The 21921-nt window shown below is 57.9% G+C and overlaps 1 protein-coding gene across 1 annotated transcript in view; it reads left to right on the forward strand.

Moving 5' to 3' along the window:
- Window positions 1–12927, forward strand: part of NEXMIF (neurite extension and migration factor) — a 105667-nt gene extending 92740 nt beyond the window's left edge. The window contains 5 exon segments of the mRNA XM_029067212.1: window positions 4332–4456; window positions 8252–8418; window positions 8420–9337; window positions 9503–11005; window positions 11007–12927. Coding sequence (XP_028923045.1) covers window positions 4381–4456; window positions 8252–8418; window positions 8420–9337; window positions 9503–11005; window positions 11007–12863 — 4521 coding nt within the window. The 5' untranslated portion in view covers window positions 4332–4380 and the 3' untranslated portion in view covers window positions 12864–12927.
- Window positions 12928–21921: the final 8994 nt, after the last annotated feature.

Consider the following 21921-nt stretch of genomic DNA (forward strand, 5'->3'; position numbering starts at 1 on the left):
GCTGATGAGGCACACCTCTAATCTATGCAGATTAGCACCTGGGTTTGGTGGGATTTCGGGAAGCCCTCCCAGCAGGCTGCTCGGACCCCAAAAGGATACCCACCGGGAGGAGAGGAAGGAAGAGAGAGGAGAGACTGCCCCACCCGCCCTGGGCCCAAGGGCTCAAGCCCAGCTAGAGGCAGGGGACTGGCAGCAATGGCAAGGTGATCTGGACCCCCACCGCGGCGAGGCCCCGGAAGAGTAAAGTAGAGGGAGCTGGTGGTCCAGGTGGCCTGAGAGATCCCACAGTTCCTCCAGATCTTCCCAAACTCCACCCCGGCCTGGGGCAGGAAGAGGGGCCACCGGGAGGTGGGTGAACCAGTGTGACCTAGTGGAAAGAGCCCGGACTGGGAGTGGGAGGACCCAGGTTCTAATCCCAGCTCTGCCAGTTCCTTGATGTTTGACCTTGGGCAAGTCATTTAACTTCCCTCTGCCTCAGTTTCTTCAACTGTAAAATGGGGATTCAATACCTGTTCTCCTTCCTACTTAGGCTACGAGCCCTAGGCAGGATAGGAACTGTGTCCAACCTGATTAACTCGTATCTGCCCCAGAGCTCAGAACAGTGTTTGACACATAGTAAACGTTTAATAAATACTATTTGAAAGCAGAGAGAGAGACAAAGAGAGGGCTCCATCAGAGCCAGGCCCGGAGCCGCGGGGTAGAATGTTCCTGTTCAAGACCAGATTGGATTCACGTGGGGCTGGGGTTGGGCGAGGGGCAGATGGAACAGGGCTTGGCACATAGCAAGCGCTTAACAAATACCGTCGTCATCATCATGGGGACACTGCAGGTCGATCCCTGGCTGGTTCCACACTAGCAGGCCCGGCCGAGTCGGCCCATCAGTTGCACGTGGGGGGTATTGTGCTGAGGGATGTGCCTGAAGAGTTGCTCCTAAAGAATACTGTGGGGAACCCGGGGAGATGGCCCTGCCTGGAGGTGGGGGCACAGAGAGAGACACCATCTCTCTTGCCAGGTTTCCCACCCTGGTAGGACTGAGCTCCGAGTTTGGTAAAGAGAAAGGTTGGCGGCTCCTGGTGCGCTAACTTTATTCTCCCTGCCGGTCAGCTGTCCGAACAGGGATGGAGAAGAGAGTGGGTCAGGCCCCAGCATGTGGCCAGGAGCGGACAGGTGGGCCCCCGGTGCCCGGGCCGCTTGACTGCATTCTTCCCCCGATCCCCTTAGCCACCCCCTCAGGGCCGGTGGTCACGTGGGGAAGCAGGCTGGGCTGGGCAGGGGCACCTGCAGCCAGGGCGGCTAGGTGGGACCGGGCTGGGCAGCTGCCCACGCCCCGTGATCTTCATCCTGCACTGGACTGTAAACGCCTCGAGAACAGGGACTGTGTCGATTAGCTCTATGATATTAGACCTCACTTCCGTGCTTCGGTTTCCTCATCTGTAAAATGGGATTAAATCGCCATTCTCTTTCTCTGCCTTAGGCTAGGCGGCCCGTGTGGGACAGGGACTGGTTCCGATCTGATGGTCTTTTTTCCCGGAATTTAACCCACTGTAGGCCCTCAACAAATACCACAGCAGCATTGCTTAGTGGATAGAGCACAGGCCTGGGAGTCCTAAGGTCATGGGTTCCGATCCCAGCTCCATCACATGTCTGCTGTGTGACCTTGGGCAAGTCACTTCACTTCTCTGGGTCTCAGTGATCTCATCTGGAAAATGGGAATGAAGAGTGTGAGCCCTCTGTGGGACAGGGACTCTTTCCAACCTGATTACCTTGCATCTACCGCAGTGCTTAAACAGTGCTTGGCACCTAGCGAGGGCTTGACAAGTACTATTATTATTATGATTATTATTATCGTTGTTACCAGGCCACGGCCCTCAGAAAACAGGAGCCTAATGAATCTGGGTTATCATCGTCATCCTCACCGAACGACAAGTTCCCAGAGGGCAGGCTCTGGGCCTGCTGCCCCGGCTCTGTGGGAAGCCCAGGGGTGGGGGAGGGGGGGTGAGATGGGCAGTTGCTGGGGTGATCTTTCACCCGCCCTTGAAGGTGCCGGGAACCAGCACGGCACTTAGAACAGTGCCTGGCACAAAGTAAGTGCTTAACAAATACCGTAGTTTTCATTATCGACACGTATACTGTCCCCAGGGTCGGCCGTCCCCTCCTTCCGGCCCTTTCCGGAGGGGAGAGGTTGTCCCCGCCCCGTCAGCTCCTCTGGCCGGGCCTGGCTCGGCACCGGCCAGCCAGAGGAGGCAGAGGGAGCTTTCCACGTCACCGGCCAAGTGACAGAGGGTCCGGCAGACAGTGAGGGACCGGGAATCCAGTCTTGCTCCCCTCCTCCACCTTCAGGGCTCAAGGAGTCATCTCCCAGATGCCGCTTGCCCTCCCCCACTGTGCCCACCCAATAGCGAAGACAGACCGCCTTTGACCCCTTCCGCTCGGGGCCCTAAATCCTGGCTGCTCCGGCCGACTTTTCCACCGGAGGAAATACCCGGCAACTTGGAGGAATAACATCTCAAAGCAGCAATATCTCCTCTGTCGGCGGGCTCACCTTGCCTGAGAAGATTGGATAATTCTGGACACTTAAGCGTGTTTCTCCTGTATATATTTCATGGTACATTAATTTTTACTGATAACCAATACTTGTCTAAGGCAGCTGGGCCTGATTTCATTACCTGGTGGAAGAGGTGCAGTTCTCTATCGAGCGGAAACCATAATATTTATCCTCTCCCTTTCATCCTATGTTTGGCCGAGGGTGGGGAGGGAGAGGCAGACCACTGGGAGGAGACCAGTATGGGTGACGTGGGCCAGTTGCTTGGTGAAAATAAGGGGGAAAGACTCCCCGGAATTATCCAAGGTCAGAGGGGGACCGGGAGATAGGAATATTGGGAAGTCCACCGTCCCCCCATCCCACGTCATCCCTTTCCCGCTAAACCTCCCGAGTGTACCACCGAAGAGCTAAATTGATGGTTGTCTGTTCATATCCTCTCGGTCCTCTGCTCCCCTCGGAGGCAGGTAGAAATAGCGGGGAGGACCCAAAGGTGGGGTGACAAAAGGGAGGCGGAAGGGGCAGCGGAGGAGGAAAAGTAGCAAGAAGAAAGTTCAGAAGCAACATGGCGTAGTGGATAGAGTACGGGCCTGGGAGTCAGAAGGTCGTGGGTTCTAGTCCTGGCCTCGTCACTTGTCTTCGGTGTGTCCTTGGCAAATCACTTAACTTCACTGTGCCTCAGTTCCCTCATCTGTAGAATGGGGATTAAGACTGTGAGCCCCACGTGGGACAGGGATTGTGTCCAACTTGATTTGCTTGTGTCCACCCCAGCGCTAACTACAGTGCCTGGCACATAGGAGGCGCTTAATAAGTACCACAATCATTATTATTATTACTAAGTAGAGGGCCTATCTAACCAGCCTATGGGGCCACCGGTAATCAAGAGTTGCAGGAGGAAACGCGGCCTCCATATAAGGGAGGCACTCTCAGCAGAATGGGGCGGGAGGGAAGGACACCCCGAGAGTTTGCGTCCCTCAGAGGACGAGGTGCCCCAGAAACGCAAGGCCCAGCTTTGCCTTTAAAATCCAGCCGGTTCTACCTACTCCCACCACCCAGCAGGAAGTCAGAAAGAACCCTTGCCCTCACCGCCCTGCAGGACAGTCTGGGAAATCTAGTGTGGGGTGGAAGAACGAGTGGGAGCCTGCAGGTTGGTCCCCGGGTCCGGAGAGGTCAGTGTCTGGGGCAGAGTCAAGGATCGACCCCCAGGAGCAACGCCAGGGGCCGGGGAGAGGAGGAAAAGGGCCTGGCTGCATCAAAAAGAGAAGAAGTATGGTTTAGTGGTTAGCGCACAAGCCTGGAGTGAGCGAGACCTGGGTTTTAATCCCAGCTCTGTCACTTGACTTCTGTGTGACCTTGGGTAAGTCACTTCACTTCTTTGGGTCTCAGGCACCTCATCTGTAAAATGTAGGACAGGACTGTGTCCAACACTATTTACTCTCCACCCCAGCACTTATTACGGTGCCTGGCACAGAGTAAGCACTTAACAAATGCCACTGTTATTATTATTATTATGGGATATGGACTGTGTCCAACCTGATTATTCTGTATCTATAGCAGTGCTTAGTACAGTGCCTGGCATATAGTAAGCGCTTAACAGATACAGCTATTATTATTATTATTGTCGTTATTATTATGGGACATGGACTGTGTCCAACTTGATTATTTTATACCTACCGCAGTGCCTGGCACGTAGTAAGTGCTTATCAAATACCATTTTTAAAAAAGCACCTTTATGCTCGACTCTGTTCTCCACTGTTTTCATAACTCTGATTCCATGTTTGGAAATGTGCAGGTCGGATGGGGCACCAGGGCGTGGAATGAAGCAATAAGAGGTTAAATTGATGGAAGACCAACAAGGGAAGGATTCTGTCTCAGACCACGGAGAAACTCTGCTGATTAATGGGGTGAAAGACCATGGTAAGGCACCCGGGAAAAACCGCTCACAGGGCGGGGAGAGTGGCATTTCCCCAAACCCACGGCTCGGGTCCTGAGTTTTTCCGCATTTCGGCCGTGAGGGAGAGGGGTGGGATTGGGGGTTCTGTATAGCTGAGGTGCTGACTGCCTCCCTATGGCAAAAGATCCTCATCCCCCAAAACCTGAAATGGGAAGTAGGAAACTGAGAGGGACCCCAGAGCTGCCTGCTGGCCCCCAGGGGAGTGGGGCCTGTGTTTGCAGGAGGTGGGGGATGTCAGTCAGTCGATCACTTGTATTTAATGAGTGCTTACTGTGTGCAGAGCACTGTCCTAAGTGCTTGGGAGAGTCCAGTATATAACAGAGTTGGTAGACACATTCCCTGCCCACAACAAGCTTCCAGTCTAGAGGATATTGCAGGCCTCTGGGAATGATTGACCCTGTGAACCACACCTTCCTCTGAGAAAAACAGGCCAGAACCTGCCATGAAGGTGGCGTCATCCTTGACTCCTCTCTCATTCAACCCACATATTCAATTTATCAGTGAATCCTCTTGGTTCAACCTTCACGATATCGTTAAAATCCGCCCTTTCCTCTCCGTCCCAACTGCTACCTCGTTAATCCAAGCACTTCTCCTGTCCCACCTTGATTACTCTATCAGCCTCCTTGCTGATCTCCCTGTCTCCTGTCTCTCCCCACTCCAGTCCGTACTTCACTCTACTGCCCAGATCAGTTTTCTTCAAAAGCGTTCGGTCCCTGTTTCCCCACTCCCCAAGAACCTCCAGTGGTTGCCCATCCACGTCCGCATCAAACAGAAACTCCTCACCATGGATTTTAAAGCAGCCCATCACGTTGTCCCCTCCTACCTCACCTCACTACTCTCCTGCCGTAACTCAGCCCACATTTCGCTCCTCTAATGCCAACCTTCTCACTGTGCCTCGATCTCATCTATCTCGCCGCTGACCTCTTGCCCGCATCCCGCCTCTGGCCTGGAATGCGCTCCCTCTCATTCGTTTGTTCATTCGTTCAGTCGTATTTATTAAGTGCTTACTGTGTGCAGAGCACTGCGCTAAGCACTTGAAAAAGTACAATACAACAATTAATAGTGACTCTTCTTGCCCACAGTGAGTCACAGTCCATTCATTCATTCAGTCGTATTTATTGAGCACTCACTGTGTGCAGAGCACTTGTATTAAGCGCTTGGAAAATACAATTCAGCAATAAAGAGAGACAGTCCCTGCCCATGCCAGCCTTACAATCTAGAAGGGGAGAGACAGACATCAAAACAAGTAAACAGGCATCAATATAAATAAAATAAAATTATAAATATACACCCATCAAAACAAGTAAACAGTCTAGAATGGGGGAGACAGACAGCAATACAAGTAAATAAAATTACAGATGTATACATAAGTGCCGTGGGGCCGGGGGTGGGGGGAGCAAAGGGAGCAAATCAGGGTGATACAGAAGGGAGTGGGAGATGAGGGAAAGTGGGGCTCAGTCCGGGAAGGCTTCTTGGAGGCGGTGTGCCTTGAGTAAGCCTTTGAAGTGGGGGAGAATCATTGTTAGGTTTGAGGAGGGAGGGTCTTCCATGGACCAGGGATCAGCAGTGAGGCAGGCGAGATCGAGGCACAGTGAGAAGGTTAGCGCCGGAAGAGCCAAGTGTGCAAGCTGGGTTGCAAGAGGAGAGAAACGAGGTGAGGGAGGAGGGGGCAAGGTGATGGACTGCTTTAAAGACAGTGGTGAGGAGTTTTTGTTTGATACGGAGGTGGATAGGCAACCACGGAAGATTTTTGAAGGGAGGGTGACATGCCCTGAAAGTTTTTGTAGAAAAATGATCCGGGCAGTGGAGCGAAGTATGGACTGGAGTGGGGAGAGACAGGAGGTTGGGAGGTCAGCAAGGAGCTGATGCAGTCATCCAGGCGGGATAGCGATCGTATTAAAGTGGCAGCAGTTCGGATGGAGAAGAGAGGGCGGATTTTAGAGAGGTTAGCGATGTTCATATCCAACCGTCGATCATTCTCCCACCTTTAAAGCCTTACTGAAGGCCCATCTCCTCCAAGAGGCCTTCCCTGACTAATCCCTCCTTTCCTCTTCTCCCACTCCCTTCTGCTCCACCTTGACTTGCTCCCTTTATTCGTCCCCACTCCCAGCCCCGCGGCAGCCCCAAAGCCTCAGGTACATATCTGTGATTGTATTACTTGTATTAATGTCTGTCTCCACCTCTAGACTTTAAGTTCGTTGTGGGCAGGGAATGTGGCCTTTATATGGTTATATTGTACCCTCCCAAGTGTTAAGTACAGTGCTCTGCACACAGTCAGCGTTCAATAAGTGCAACTGACTGACTGACTGACTGCCCTCAGAGAGCTGTCCTCTGCATCTCTTCAGAAAGGGCCGAGAGAGGTCTTTGGAGAAGGAGGCAGCTGGCTCTCCCCATTCCTAGTCCCAGGGCGTGACTGCCGTCACCTGACCCTACCATCCCTTGGAGCTCCAGTCCTTCTGCCCTTTGAGCTTCCTCGGGATTCCTCTGGGTCTGAGGCTGGAGAAAAGATGCTCCCTTCCCCGGAGTGGCTGACAGCCAATGACGGAGTTATTTTCGACGCCCTAGGCTTCCCTGGGGACCTGGCGCCGGTTGGGGTTAATCTGGGAAGGCTTCTTGGAGGGGGTGGGTCACTTTAATCGGGAGATGAGAAGCTCAGCAAGTGGCTTCTCCGTGCGGGGCGCCCCCGAGCTCTCCCCGGCTGGTCCGTTTGGCCCTCGGGCCCGGCACGTCCGGCTCCAGGATTCCCTCTCCATCCCAGATCTGGCAGAGGTCGGGTGTTTGGTCTCTCGCTTTCACCCCCTTAGAATCCACCAGTGAGCAGCTGGGGTGTGGAATGGCCATCCTGCCTCCGCTCACGGGTCCTTGGAGCTGTTCTGGAGGATTCGGGTCCCGTCCGCCCCGACACGGCCACGAAACTGCCATCATTTTGGACAAAGCAGGGCCCGGACAGCGAAAGGGATCCGATTTCACCTCCATGAAACAACTTCCCTGGCTGCCATTCTCCAGCCTTCCTCTCCCAAGAAGCCTCGACCGGTGACTGAGGGTGGGGGGTGTTTGAACACCCCACATGGGTACGGCCCCTCCCTAACACACAGCCCAGGGCATTCCAGAGAAAGTCAGGGTCACGGAGGAGGAGGGGGCATCCAGCCCTTCTCGGGCGGACGCGTATGTCCGAGACCGTCACCGGCTCCAGATTCCTGCCGGGAGCCACCGCTTCCTCCAGTCACCTAAGGAAGGGTTGCCCAAGGGGGTCTTGCCATTTCTCTCTGGCTCGGATCCTGCTTTCCTCTCCAGGGAGTGCTTTGAGGAGGGGTGGGAGGGGCTACGGGGGGTCGCCCCGTCCAGCCCCGTCTCCAGGCGAGACAACCTTCGAGGAGTCACTCGCTCTGGAAAGTCTCCCGTGAGGGAGACCCCCCACAGCCTTTCCAGGAAACTCAGTAGCCGCTGGCGGCGGACTGCCTTCCGGGGAAGAGGGGGCTTGGCGGTCCAGACCTTCTGGACCCCCGGCGCTGGGGAATCGAATCTGGGCCGTGGCCTCTTCCTGTCACAGTGCTTCTCGCGGTCTTGTGGGTGAGAGAGTGAAGGCCAGGGGACCAGGGATGGACCTTCAGTAGCGGACCGGGGAGGAGCCACCGGGGTCCAGCCGGGTGTCCGGAAGCGAGGCTCAGGGTGGGAGGGAATGAGGAGGCGGGAAGGGCGGGAGCCCCAGCCCCCTAACCGCCGCTCTGCCCTCTTCTCCGCCCTCCCGCCCCCTCCAGACGCCGAGGCCCAGGACGCGGCCGTGAAGCCGGCGGCCGCCCCGGAGGCCGTGGCCCCGTCCTCGGCCCCGAAGGAGACCCCCGGGGGGCCGCGGGGCCTTCTGCCCCTGACCTCCAAGAAGCCCTGCCTCCTGAGCCCGCCGTCGCCGCTGCGGCTGCCCGATGCCCCCCCCCGAGCCGGCCCCGGGTGACGCCTCGGCCCACGCCATCTCCCTGACGTCCTGCGCGACCAAAGGGCTGAGCTCGTGGTCGCTGCCGGGAGACGGCGAGAGGACCCTGTTCGCCATCATGGAGCCGGGGGGCCTGTCGGCCCTGACGGGCGACTGCCTGATCCAGCCCAGCCGGACCTGCCTGGGCTGCTTCATCGAGGCCAAGGACGGGCTGGACGCCGAGCCGGGCATCAGCCTGAAGGCGGGCGACGGCCACCGGGACGAGGACCCCTGCTCGGGGTCCGACCTGGGCCTCCCCAGCCTGAACCCCGCCGAAGGCATCCGGTTCGGGGACCAGCTCCTCTCGGACCAGCTCCTGGGCTTCCCGCCGCCCAGGCCCCGGGCCGGAGAGCGGCGGGACGCGGACAGGTCGGACAGCGACTCCGAGGACCCCGCCCCGAGGAACTACTACGAGGGCCTGCTCCTGGACAGGTGCCCCGGGGAGGAGACCCTGCTGCCGAACCCCAGCCAAGAGTGGGGCTACTTCGAATCCTTCATCAGCGAGAGCAAGATCGAGCTGCTCGACCTGTGCTCCAAGAACGAGCTGTCCGTCAACCTGTTCTCCGAGGAGGACGTGGACAACTACATGTTCGACGACGACGACTCGACGCTGGGCAGCGACGTCTGCTCCCTGAAGATCCGCTACGAGTCCTTCCAGGACGGGCTCCGGGAGAAGACCGGAGGGGCCGGAGGTGGCCTGCAGGAGGACGCCCAGTTCAACTTCTTCCCTGGCGTCTTCGCCGCCGCCGCCGCCTGCCCCAAGCGAGAGCTCAAGGCCGGAGGGCTGAGGCGGGGCGGGGACGAGCCCTCCCGGTTCAAGGCGCCCGGCGAGAGCATCCTCTGGGGGGAGGAGGAGGAGGAGGAAGATGGAGAGGCAGAGGGGGATGAGGACAGGGAGGAGGAGGACGAGGAGGAGGAGGAGGCGACGGCGGAGAGGAACGGCGGGGAGGGTCACGGCCTCGGTGGAGGGGAGGAGGCGGCGCCGGAGGGGGAGGGAGAAAAGGAGGGGGAAGAGAAGGAAGGGGAGGAGGCGGACGGGGGAGGGGAGGCCGGGCAGGCGGCGAGGCCTGCCTCGAGCCAGTTGGACGGCGGGGCCGAGCCGGCGCCGTTTGTCGGTTCAGCGCAGAGCCCCTTCCTGGACTCGCCGGACTACCTGGGGGAGTTCAGCGACGACAGCTCGGGCACCGAGGCCTCCTTCGACGCCCTGCCGGGCGTCCGGGGCCACGCCGGCTTCCTGGCCCCCGACCCGCTCTCCGGCTCCGCCTCGTCCTCCTCTTCGTCCTCCTCTTCGCCCTCCTTCTCCTCCTCGTCCTCCTCTTCGTCCATCCAGCAGCAGAACTACGGCCTGCGCGTCAAGCGCAAGGTCCGCTACAGCGACGACTACCTGTACGACGTGGACTCGATCGAGAGCGAGAAGGCGCCCGAGAAAAAGGAGTGGACCCCAGGTGGGCTCAAGGAGGAGGACGACGACGAGTGGTGCCCCAAGAAGCGGCGGAAAGCCTCCCGCAAGGAGCCGCCCGTCATCATCAAGTACATCATCATCAACCGCTTCAAGGGCGAGAAGCACATGCTCGTCAAGCTGGGCAAGGTGGACGCCGCCGAGGCCACCGTCACCCTGAGCGACGCCCGGCTCGGCCAGTACGCCAGGCTGGCGCCCCTCAAGGCCTTCTGGCAGGAGCGGCGCCGCGGCGGCCTGACGGACCCGGGCCGGGCCTCGCCGGGCCTCGGCCCCGGCGCCTGCCCGAACGGCGCCCTGGCCCCCTTCCCGCCCCACCCCCGCAAGCGGAAATGCGCCCTGGCCCACCGGCACCGGATCCAGCGCATCCAGGCCGTGGAACAGGCCGTGGGCCGGCCGGGCTCCTCGGGCTACGACCAGAAGCCGGGGGGCGGCGGCGGGGGCCGGGACGAGGCCGGCCTGCGGGGCGTCCTGCAGGCGTTGGCCCTGGGGCCCCCGTCCGGCTATGCCAACGGCCTCCACCCGGGGGGCCCGGGGAAGTGCCGCGCCCACGAGGGCCCGGGCCCGGAGAGGAAGGTGCTGAGGCGGATCAAGTTCAAAAGCGAAGCCCGGTTGAAGTGCAAGAAGGCCAAGGTCCGCCGGCTGGAAGCGGGCCGGCCCGGTCCGGCCGGGCCCCTCGCCTCCCCCGCCGCCTCGGACCGAGACGCGGGCTCCGGCCCCTGGGACAAGGAGGCTGGGGTCGGGGTGGGGAAGGGCGGGGAGGACGAGGACCGGGAGGGGGAGGAGGAAGAGGAGCGGGGGCAAGAACGCGGGCCGCCCCAGGCCGCCGCCCCCAGCTCCCAGCCCTCCCAAGGCCCGGCGGAGGAACCCGCCCCGAAGCCCTCCTTCCCGCCGGCCGCCCGCTCGCCCGGGCCGCCCCCGCCGGCGGCCGGCCTCCCCACCAGCATGCCCGTCATCCCCGGGGGCTACCTGCAGACGCTGCTGGATGCCTCCGACCTGCCGGGCAACGCCGGCATCTCCTATTTCGCCTCTCCCCCGGCCGGTCCCCCTCGGGCCGGCGACCTGGTGCCCCCGGAGAAGCCGTTCGCCGCCGCCGCCGCCGCCCCCCCCGCCGGCCCAGAGCTGCGTGCTCTCCCCGCCCTCCGAGTCAGAGCTGCAGGAGTCCCCCGGCCACCTCGAGCTCGAGGCCCTGTGGCCCGGCAAGGCCGCCGCCGCCACCCCCGCGGGCCCCCCGGAGTTCGGGGCGGAGGCCGCCCCGGCCCTCTCGAACGAGTTCGAACCCCCGCCCGGAGACGGCCTCGCCCCCTCCGCCTTCGGCCCCGGCAAGTATCCACAGGACGGCCAGCTGCCGCCCGACGCCGCCTACCCGCCTTGCCCCTTCAACCGGGCCGAGGGCTGCTTCCCCTTCCAGCGGGGCCCGCTCGGCGCGGACGGCCGGGGCCCGCTCGGCGGCTTCGACTCGGTGGGTCCCCTGGCCGTCGGCCCGGCCGGCTACGGCTCCCTGAGCCTCAAGCCGCCCTGCGAGAAGGACGGGGAGGATGAGATCGGGGACGACTTCCTGGCCCACTGCAGCCCCAAGCTGGTGATCCAGCAGAGCCTGGACGAGATCGCCCCGCTCAAAGAATCCTCCGACCTGCTGGACATCTCCAACTTCACCCCCGACAAGTTCCGCCACTCGTCGCTCTCCGAGATGTCCCCGCCGGACACGCCCAGCCTCTCCCCGCAGGCGGCCGGGGCCGAGGGCGCCAAGGCGCTCGGGACCCTGAAGGGGTTCCAGGAAGGGCCCCCGGGCCCCCCGGGCGGCGACAAGGGCAAGTGGGACCGCGGCCCTCCGGTCCCAGGCCAGGCGGAGGACGGCTTCGCTCACCGGCCCCAGTTTCAGTTCCACATGTTCAACGACGAGGACTCGGTCGGCCTGTCGCCCGCGTTCGGCGAGCCCCCGGGGCCCCTCGGCGCCAGCGGCAAGGGGTCCCGGTCCAGGAAGAAGAGCTCTCCGGGTAGCAAGGCCGGGGCTGCCCCCACCGCCACCTCCTCCTCCCCCTCGTCCTCTGCCCCTTCCGGCTCCCCGCCGAAAAGCGCCAGGAAGAAGTCACCCAGGGCCACCGCGGGCAAGGGGGCCGAGAAGCCGCCGGGGAAGGCGGGCCGCCAGCCGTCCAAGGCCACCAGGAAGGGCAAGGGGGCGGCCGGGGCCCACGGCGAGAGAGGCCCGGCCGGCGGCGGGCGCGGGGCGGCTCCGCTCCCCGCCGCGGGGAAGGCGCCGGCGGGCGAGGGCGCCCGGTCCGGGGCCGCGGCGGCCCCCGCCAAACGGGCCGGGCCCGGCAGGCCGACCGGGGAGTGGGAGCCGGGGCGGGACGGGGGCGGGGGCTGGACCGACCCCGGCCTGGGCCGTCCCGGCGGCCTCATGGATGACGACCAGCGCGAGTTCGAGGAGCCCTCGAACATCCTGTCCAACATCGCCTCCGGCATGGCCGACGTCCAGCGCTTCATGATGGCCTCCCTGGAGCCCCTGTGGGGACCGGTGGGCCTCCACGGGGTCCCGGACATCTTCCGCTCCCCCGACTCCAACAGCCTGAAACTGAAAACCCTCAAGATCTTGGCGGGGACGCCCCAGGAGGCCAAGAGAAAGGCCAGCGGTGGGACGGCGGGGGCCGCCAAGAACCACCGGGCAACCAAGGGCTCGACGCGAAGCAACGGGAAGGCGGCGGCCGGCGACCCCGGCCGGGCCGGGGGACCGGGCTTCGGCCCGGACTGCCACGTGCCCTTCTTCGACAAGAACTATAGCCACCTGAGCACTTTAGGCAATAAGGAACCGACGCACAAAAAGTTGTACCGTCACAAATCCAGTGCCAAGGCCCTGCGGGACGAGAACTGTAAGGGGAAGCGAACGGAGCGGGAACAGACACACAAGGAGGCCGCCGGGACGGCTTCTTTTGAGAAACTGAGGTAATGCTGCATCGCAGCGGCCGACGCGCGCTCTTAACTTGCCTCACGACCTGCCGGGCCCCGCGACCCCCCCCCCCCGCGCTCCCCCTCCCCGGCCCCCCCACACCGGCTCCGACCCCCGAACGCAAGATTTTGCATGAAAGAGACCGTCCTGTGCCCACCCCCAACCCCCTTTTGCAAACTTTCAACGGAAAAAAGAAAAAAGAGCGAAAAGGAAAAAAAAAAATGCATGAAACCTACGTCTCCTCGCAAGCTACCTAAAAGTAACGACCGTTTCCTCCCAGCGGGCCGGGCTTCGACCCTAACAGAGCTCCTCTTTTCTGCTGTTCGGCTTCTTCGGTTTTTAATCCTTTATTTATTGAGAAAGCGCTATCACCAACGGGACGTTGGAGATGATAAAAAACGCGGTCTTTTTAACGATTTTGAAAAAGGGAAAGACTTGTGGGGGTGGGCGGGGACACCTTTTGTACGAGATAAAAACAAAGAGACAAACAAAGAGACAACAACAACAACAACAAAAACAAAAAAACAAAAACAAAACGAGACCAGAAAGGGTTTATGCATCCCCAAATAGCCAAGATCGCTGAAGGGAAGGGATCTTTCGTTTGGAAAGGAAAGCTCTTCCATGAACTGAGCTTTATGCGGCGACCTGGAGGGCGCTCGAGCCCCCCCTGCTGTTCGGATCTCAACCTGCACCCCCCCCCCTCCACGACCTCCGCTCCACCGGAGGTCAGATGGGGCGATGCGAAGCGACCCCCCGAAAACCAACTCGGAGTGGCCTAAAAGGTTTGATTTTTCTGCAGGGAATCAGACTACCACCTCCTCAAAGCAGGAACCGCGTGCGGGGCGGGGCGGGGTGGGGGGTGGGGGGCCCGCCTGGGTCGGAAGAAGAGGCGCGCTCTTTTCTAGAAAGACGTTCGATGTTTATGTTTCTCGTCCCTTTGGAAATTTGCCTTGTGGTGCGTTGACATGTGAGTGCTGAAATGGAGAGTTTGAAATTGTGGGAGTCATTATCCGAAAGCAAACCCAACCTGGTATTCTCTGTGAAAGGCTGTTTTTTAAAGTCATACTGTTGTACAGTAGTTTATGCACTATTACCCCCCGGGAGAAAAAACAAAAACAAAAAATTCGTGCCAAACTATGAACAAGTGACTGTACTGTACATATTTTTACTTCTTATCAACATTTGGTTGTGAGTGTTTCTGGAGCTTAGCTTTTGAGTTACGCGAAAACATTCCAGTGATTAGCCAAGAACCACCCCGGTTCCTCGGCCCTCCCGACTACCCATTGACCAAAACCAACGGACCGGGGGAACCGTGTGCCAAATTAACTTACCTCATTTCACGGCTTCAAGCTCACGGGAGCATCTGGGCATCTGCGCTCAAGCCTCCCTCCCCGCCATCCTCTCCCTTCCCTCCCCCTGTAACTGTAGGACCGAGAGCACGGCGGTGGATCGGCTAAGATCCGGCGAGGGCCTTCTTCGCCCCGGACTAGAGATGTGGGGGGATCCGGGGATGAAAGCAGGCAGGTAGGGAAGCGTGAAGCGTCTCCGAGGGCTTTGGAAAGGAAAACGAAACCTCTGCTTGGAAAGCGCCCGTTTTCGAAAAGCAGAATCCGTAGCTGAAAGTGATGAGAGGGCCGGGTTTGATTGCGGATACTCTGCGAGCTCGGTTTTATATGTTTTCCAGCCACCTGAAACTGGGTCTAAAATAGCTAGAAGATCCACGCCGCTGGTCAAATCTAGGGCAGCGAGGGCGCCGGTCCCCTGACTTTCATCCGAGCCTCGTCCCAGATGCTCTCTTATCGCGGCTTGGGACGGCCTCTGAACCGTTGGGATTTTTTTTTTTAATGAAATAATCAAAATAAGGTCGGAATTCACTGTTTTCCTTTGAGTGAGCCCACCGTAGCGGGGAGAGTGGCGATATCCCTGGTAAGGATAGGTGGACTTAACCAGAATATTTGCTGCCATAAACTCCGCAAGAATCCCCAAGAAAATCAAAGGCTTTTTGGTCTGAACTACAGAGCCCACCCACCCCTCCCCTCCAGCCTCTCCCGATCAGAAGAAGAAAGAGAGAGCACTTCCCGATAATTAGGTTTCCTTCAGATTTCATGCATGCTGCGTGACATTCGCATCCCAAACGAACGCAAGACCCAGACCAACCCAGCTGTCTAAACTGGCTTCCCCTAGTTGAAGGCCTTGCTCGCTGTAGAGTCCAAACCTTATTTCCCAAATGAAGGAAGAGCCCTCTCTATCTCAGTGCCACCCCCTACTCCCCGTTAAGCTCTCGCCTAATTTCCTTGTGCTATTGAAAACCTTGCCCGTTTGACTGCAGGAATCTTTGCTCTTGAGTGTAGCCTTGGTTTAGGGGAGTGAGTGGGGAAGGACTTCTAGGAAACCAAAAAAGCAAACCTGTCATTTCAAAAAGAAAATCAAGAGGAAGAAGTCGGATCCTCCAAAATGCCTTCCTTCCCGAGGTGAGAGCGGGGTCTGGAGGCAGCCAGAGGAGAGGAGACTGCCCTTGCAGCTAAGCACCAGCCCACGATTCCTGTTACCAGCCTATCTGCCTCTACGTTGCAACGGGAAGTAAAAAGTGACTAAAACCGGCCTTCTCTCTCTCTCTCTCTCTCTCTCTCTCTCTCATCACCCCCCCATGGCATAAACCTGCTCCCGACCTGGGCCAACATGGCCCGGCAGGTTGCTGGCACCCTCATTTTCCTGTTGAAGCTGCTGAGTTATTTCTGGGGCAGTTCCCTCCGGCGCCCGGCCCTCGGATCCGGTCCGTCTGCGTTGTCCGAGGGCAGGGGCGGTGCCAGACCGTGTGGGCCCCGCTCTCCGGAACTCCCGGCCGGAGGGTGAGAGGAGGCCTCCGTCTGAAAGGTGGGCCCCGGGGCCGGGGGCAGCTTCCCCCAGTCGCTGCTTGCTCGGAGTTGGGAAAAGCCCTGGCAACCGCGGTGAGGGGCCGGGGGTGGCCTGGAAGGACACCTGGGGGATGAGAGGGCGACGGGCGACTGGATCGGCAGGCAGCTGGGGGGGGGGCGGAGTGGGAGACATTCCATCTTGGGGCGGGAAGACGCGGGCAGAGGCTGTTGTCCCGGCCTGCCTCGGCCTCGCTGCCATCCGGGCCGGGGATGGGACGAGGAAGGGGGATGGAAAACCGGTTAGGACTGGAAAGGGCCTTTCCGGGACGGCCCCTGCGGTTTGCTCTCCTTCGGGGAGGGGATGCTGTCTCCGCTGCTCCCATGGCGTCGGGTCAGTGGGAATTCTGGAGATCGGTGCTTGCCTCCCTCCAGACGGAGCTGGCGTCTTGAAGCGCCTTCGTATTGGCCTACGGGGATGGCACGCGTTTACCATTTAATTAGGTGACTCATCATTCAGCACCTTGTACTGAAACGCAAGAGGAGGAGCCTCTTTTGAGAAATGTGCAATAGGTGTGGGGTGGGGGGAGAGGGAGGGGACTCCCAGGGCAGAAGGATTTTTTAGTGTACCCGCAAACTGGGCTAAGTGGAAAGTCTCCCCTCCCGTCCCCAGATGGCTTCCTTCTGTCCTGAACTTTGGGATTCTCCCAACCCTCTTTTCTTCTCTTCAGGGCTCAGTAGGCCCAGGGCAGTTCATGAGGAGAGTGAGAGGCTGAGGGCGGCGGCGGTGTGGGTGGTGGGTGCTGCTCCTTAGCAAGGGTCGTCCGGGCCCTGGATTCCAACCCGGTCACCATTTGCCTTGTCATGAGGCTCTTCTCCTTGCTCCCCCCCTCTCCCCCCCGCCCCCCAGCCTCAGACTTATAGTGCTCTGCCTCCTGCACAAGAGTCTGGGACCCAGGGGTGCACCCTCTCGCCCCCGCAAAGTCAGGACCAGCCTTCACCACCAGACTCCCTCCCTCGCCCCCCACCCCCCTACGACAAGAGCCGGGGAGGAAGGTGAGTAATTCCCTTCCCGGGCCAGGCCCCCATCCGGGGAAGTTTGAATCCTGGATGGAGGCGGAGGGATGGACCAGTTGTCCCAAAGGTCCTTTCGCTCCAAGAAACGGCCGATTCCACCACGGCTGGAGATCCCCGTCGACTTCCTCTCACCAGCTGCTACACATTGTGCCCAATCCCCTGCCCCTGCTGCTCCCAAACTCTACCTTCCTGGCGTCGCATCTTGGCTCTAGCCGCGTTAGCTGAAGTGGAAGTTCAGGTTTGGTCTTTCCCGTGAATTCCCCAGACCTCCGGGCCTGTTCCGTCTCCAGTCCAGCAGGCTGCCTTCACAGGTACGTTGCTCTGCACAGAGAAAGCGATCACTCGATACCATCGATCGATCGGTCGATCCATCGCCGGCTATTCCCCGCGTAATGTCCCCGGTCTGGGTTTCCTCCCAACTCTCTTCGGAGCGGAGCCGGGAGGACCCCGCCCGAACCCCATCGGGTCTCTTGATTCCGGAGAGCCCCCCTCCCCCCCGCCCCCCGGGCCCAGGTGCTGGGGCGAGGCGAGGAAGGGGCCGGGGACACACTAGCCGGTGGGTGGAGAAATGACCCGATGGAGAGGGGATATGGTGGGTCTGTCCCAGATGTTTTTGCGTGAACGCACTACGGGGAACGGCGCCTTCTCTGAATTTTTCAGTACGAGGTGTGTGGTTTCGTCTTTCGTTGTTTCCCAGTCCCCAGATCCATGAAGTCGAGAGTTCGAGCGACTTGACACTTGGAGGTCTTACACCCAAACCAAAAGATTTCCTAACGGGGAACCGGTACCTGCTCAAGGCAGGCCGAGACCAGCCTGGGGGAGGGTGTCCTCAGCCGGGGAGACCCCGAGTTGACCCCGAGGAGGCCCGCCGGGCAGACCCACCCCGACCAGAGCTGGGAGCCGAGCGGGTTGGGATGGGACCCCGGGGGGCTCCGGGCACCCACCGATTTGGGGCCCCGGGCGATCTCCCTCCCCCGCCCCGTTCCTAACGCAGCACCCGAGGGAGACGATGCGAAGCAAAAAATGACCCATTTTTTTTTCCCGAGCGAGAGAGAACGACATAGTACAAAGTCTCTGGGATCAGCAAGGCTTTTAAAATCGGAATCTCAGGTAAACAAGCAGCACTAAGGACAATGGAGAAACAGCCATCCGAGAATAGCTCGAAGCAGAGTTCCGGGGTCAGCAGGGACTGAGCCCTGAACTCAAAACTGGAGCAAAAACATACTTCCCCCGCTCCCCCCTTCACTAGAGAGAAAGATGTCGGGTTGTAAAGCACAAAGGAAAGGCTTAAAATAAAAGCGACCAGAGGGCCTGTTGAACTCCTCTGGTCTCTGATTCCCAGTGGGAAGCAGAGTGGAATCCGAGCAGATGCTCCCATCAGAAATACCTGTTGCCCTTGCTGTGGACTTTTTGACTGCTGCCTACAGAGTTTTGAATGTACTACTCCTTACATTAACTTCCACAGACCGAAAGGCACCTTCTTTAGTGAGTTGCGACTGTCTTATGGTGCTAAAGGAAACTATTATTCCCTTCCCGCTCCCCCACCCTCGAGCATTCGATAAAAAGAAAAAGAAGAAAAGAGAAAAAAAAATCCCCAATGGCCCTTTTTATGAATGTAACATATCCGTTTCTGTTGGTCATATGACACTGCAATTTTAACATGTTGGAAAATGATTTGCCTTTTTTCTTTTAGAATAAGCTTTATAAATATTCTGTAGAGTCAATTGAAGTATAATTCTTAAGGATCACTCTAAGACGCCTACAAAATCTTGTATATTTTTAAGTGTGCCAATTTGTAAAATATTTTGTAAGTGTATATTTTTCTTAGAAAAGTGCTGTGAAGTGTCTGTATGTGTGAGTTTTCCTTTTTTTGCACCTCTGGGTGTTAATCAAAGGATGTATACTTAAAAGTTTCTGGTTTTAAAAACCAAAATACAAAGAAAAAAATTGAACTTTTGTTGGGAATTTTGTAATAAGAGAAATGTTGTGAAAGAGTGTAGTGACATTGTGTAAAGAAAACTGGAACATTTGTGAGCTCCTTGCTGTTTTATAGATCCTCTTGTAAATTATTCTTGTAATATTTTGGGTTTTGTTGTTCTCGTTGCAAAGGTTTTAAATATTTGTGACTGACTGTATGGTGAAAATGTCAAATTGTTACCTTGCTGAGTTTTGTTATATTGTTTATGGAATAAATAAAAACAATTAAAAATCTTGTTTTAAGATCCTATGTGAAGAAGAGATCAAACCGTTTTTAATTAAACTATCTCCTGAATGTAACGGACTTTTATTGTCAAGAGTGCTCTGTAGGGAATGGTTTGTGGTTTGGCTGCTCACCTGGAGGAAGGAAACATTTCTCCATCGAGTCCTGCTGTGGCACCTTGGATGGTTCGGTCGGTGTGGTTCGGGCGCCCCGGCCCCGAGAGTCCTGGGTTCAAATCCTCCTCCTACCCGGGCTCTTGACTCAACGGGACTGGATGGATTTGCGCCTGATTAGCCCGGTGATCTCTGGAAGCTCTCGGCACTGACCGGTTATCTGATCCTCTACTTGGGGTCCGTACTCCTCCTCCCCACCCCCAGCTCCGGCTTCCCCTCATTCTACCGTGTCCCGTCCGCCTCTCACCCACCAGACCCTCCTCACCACCGGCCCCTGATTCCCATTTCCCAGGATCCCTGCTGGCCCTTCTCCTTCACGGGATTTCCAGAGGAGTCCAAGTACTGGACATTGGCATGTCCAGTACCCTCCCGGTACTATCTCCTTCGGCAGGGTCACTCCGGACTGGATCGGGAAGAAACCCAGATAACCCAACGCCCCCTCCGCCGGGGTTTCTGCCCCTCTCCCCCACCCCACCCAACCCTCGCAGAGACCTCTGGTCACTGCTCCACTAAGATAGGTGGCCCAGGAGGATGCCTGCCTGAGACCCCTGACCTGCTTGGAAAACAGGACTGTCCCACTCGGTAGCCATGACCAAAGGGACACCACAGCGGGATCATGGCTCGTGACAGGTTCTCTTCATTACCATATGACCCTCTCCCAAGCGATTAGTACAGTGCTCTGCATTGTTGAGGAAGAGCTCAACGGTTCCCATTAGCAATCAATCAATCGCTCAGGCAGTGGAATTTACTGAGCCCTTACTGGGAGCAGATGTAATAAGTGCTTGGGAGAGTACAGTATAGCATAGACGTGACCCCCAGCCCAAAAGAAGCCTACAGGCTAGAAGGACTGATTGTCTAACTGATAAAAGCATCCCACCTGGCCCCACAAGCCAGGATACATCAACCGATGGGCCCCTTCGCAGCGTCGGCTCGTGCCTTTTGTAATTTTTTTAATGACATTTGTTAAGCCCTTGCTACGTGTCAGGCCGTACTAAGTTCCGGGGAAGACATAAGCCCATCAGGATGGACACGGTCCCTCGTCCCGCATAGGGCTCACGCTCTTAATCCCCATTTTACATATGACGTAAATAAGGCAAAGAGAAGTTAAGTGACTTGCCCAAGGTAAAACGATAAGTGGCGGAGCCGGGATTAGAGCCCTGGTCCTCAGACTCCGAAGCCTGTTTCTTATGCATTGAGAAGCAGCGTGGCTTAGCGGCTTGGGAATCAGAGGACCTGGGTTCTAGTCCTGGCTCCGCCACTCATCTGCTGTGTGACCTGGGGCAAGCCGCTTAACTTCTCTGTGCCTCAGTCACCTCATCTGTAAAATGGGGATTAAGACTCTGAGCCCCACATGGGACAACCTGATTCCCTTGTATCTGCCCCAGCGCTTAGAAGAGTGCTTGGCACAGAGTAAGAGCTTAACAAATACCTTAAGGCCTTGCTCCTAAGACATCCAAAGGCCCAAACACCTTACCTTAGTTCCCAGTTCCTCAAAGAGCCACGCGTGAAGACACAGTTCCTCCTTTCTCTCTTTTGATGATGCTAAGCGGGCAGGAGCTTCCACTTCTGGCGATAAAAACAGTCCTCTTTCCTCCTCCTTTTGATGATAGTATGCAGGAACCCCGTGATTGAGAGATTTTCGCGCCGGGGTGGGTGATCTTCCTGAGGAGGTTTCCCCTTGAGCAGTTCCAGAGATGACCCGGATTGTCTGCCCCCGATCGGTGTGGGTATCTTGTTGCTCTCACTTATTTGGGAGCTGGCGTGAGAACAGCTGTCCAACCCCGGCCGTGGCGCTCAGGCCTAACAAACCCAGGGTTTACCACCCCTACCTGGACCCCACTGCTCTGCTTCCCTAGACATCCTCAGGGAATTCCAACACCAGCTTCCCATGGGCCTTTCCCTCTCGGACTCCTCTTGGCTCTGGACTTTCCCTCACCACTTCCCTAGCATCCCCCGCTCCTCGCTCAGTTCCGACCCTATGATGGACTGCGCTCCGGGTGATGTCGCCAGGTGAGTGCCTGCCGTTCCGGGCGAAAGAGCTTAGCCCTCTGGGAGGGGTCCAAAGAAATGAGCCCGTCTAATGATAATTATACTGATATTAATAATGGTATTTGTTAAATGCTTACTATGTGCCGGGCACCGTATTAAGCGCTGGGGTGGATACAAGCAATTGGGTTGGACCACAGTCCGGGTCCCACGTGGGACTCACGGTCTCGATTCCCATTTTACAGATGAGGTAACTGAGGCCCAGAGAAGTGAAGCGACTTGCCAAGGTCGCACAGCAGACAAGCGGCGGAGCTGGGATTAGAACCCATGACCTTCTGACTCCCAGGCCCGAGCTCCATCCATCACGTCGTGTTTCTTCTCAGTGGTTCTAGGAACCACTGGTCCTTTCTCCTTTTTCCCTTGTCAGTCAGTCAATCAGTCCATCAGTGGTATTTATTGAGTTCTTACTGTGTGCAGGGCACTGTACTAAACCCTTAGGAGAGGACAATAGAGTAAGGATTGAAAAGGGAGGGGGAGTAGGGTGGGGAGATGAGAGGTTAGTCACGGAAGGTTTCTCCAAATAGATATGGCTTTAGTAGGACTAGAACAGTGCTCAGGGCTTTGAACAGTGCTTAGCACATAGTAAGTGCTTAACAAATACCATTGTTTTTGTTAAGCTACCTATGGGTCGGTTCCAGGATCCACCCAGCCCAAGGTTCTGTCTCCAAAAGGGGCACCAAGATACTTTGAGGACTCATCTACGGCTGCCC

This window comes from Ornithorhynchus anatinus, chromosome 6, assembly GCF_004115215.2.
Source record: "Ornithorhynchus anatinus isolate Pmale09 chromosome 6, mOrnAna1.pri.v4, whole genome shotgun sequence".
NCBI classification, from domain to species: domain Eukaryota; kingdom Metazoa; phylum Chordata; class Mammalia; order Monotremata; family Ornithorhynchidae; genus Ornithorhynchus; species Ornithorhynchus anatinus.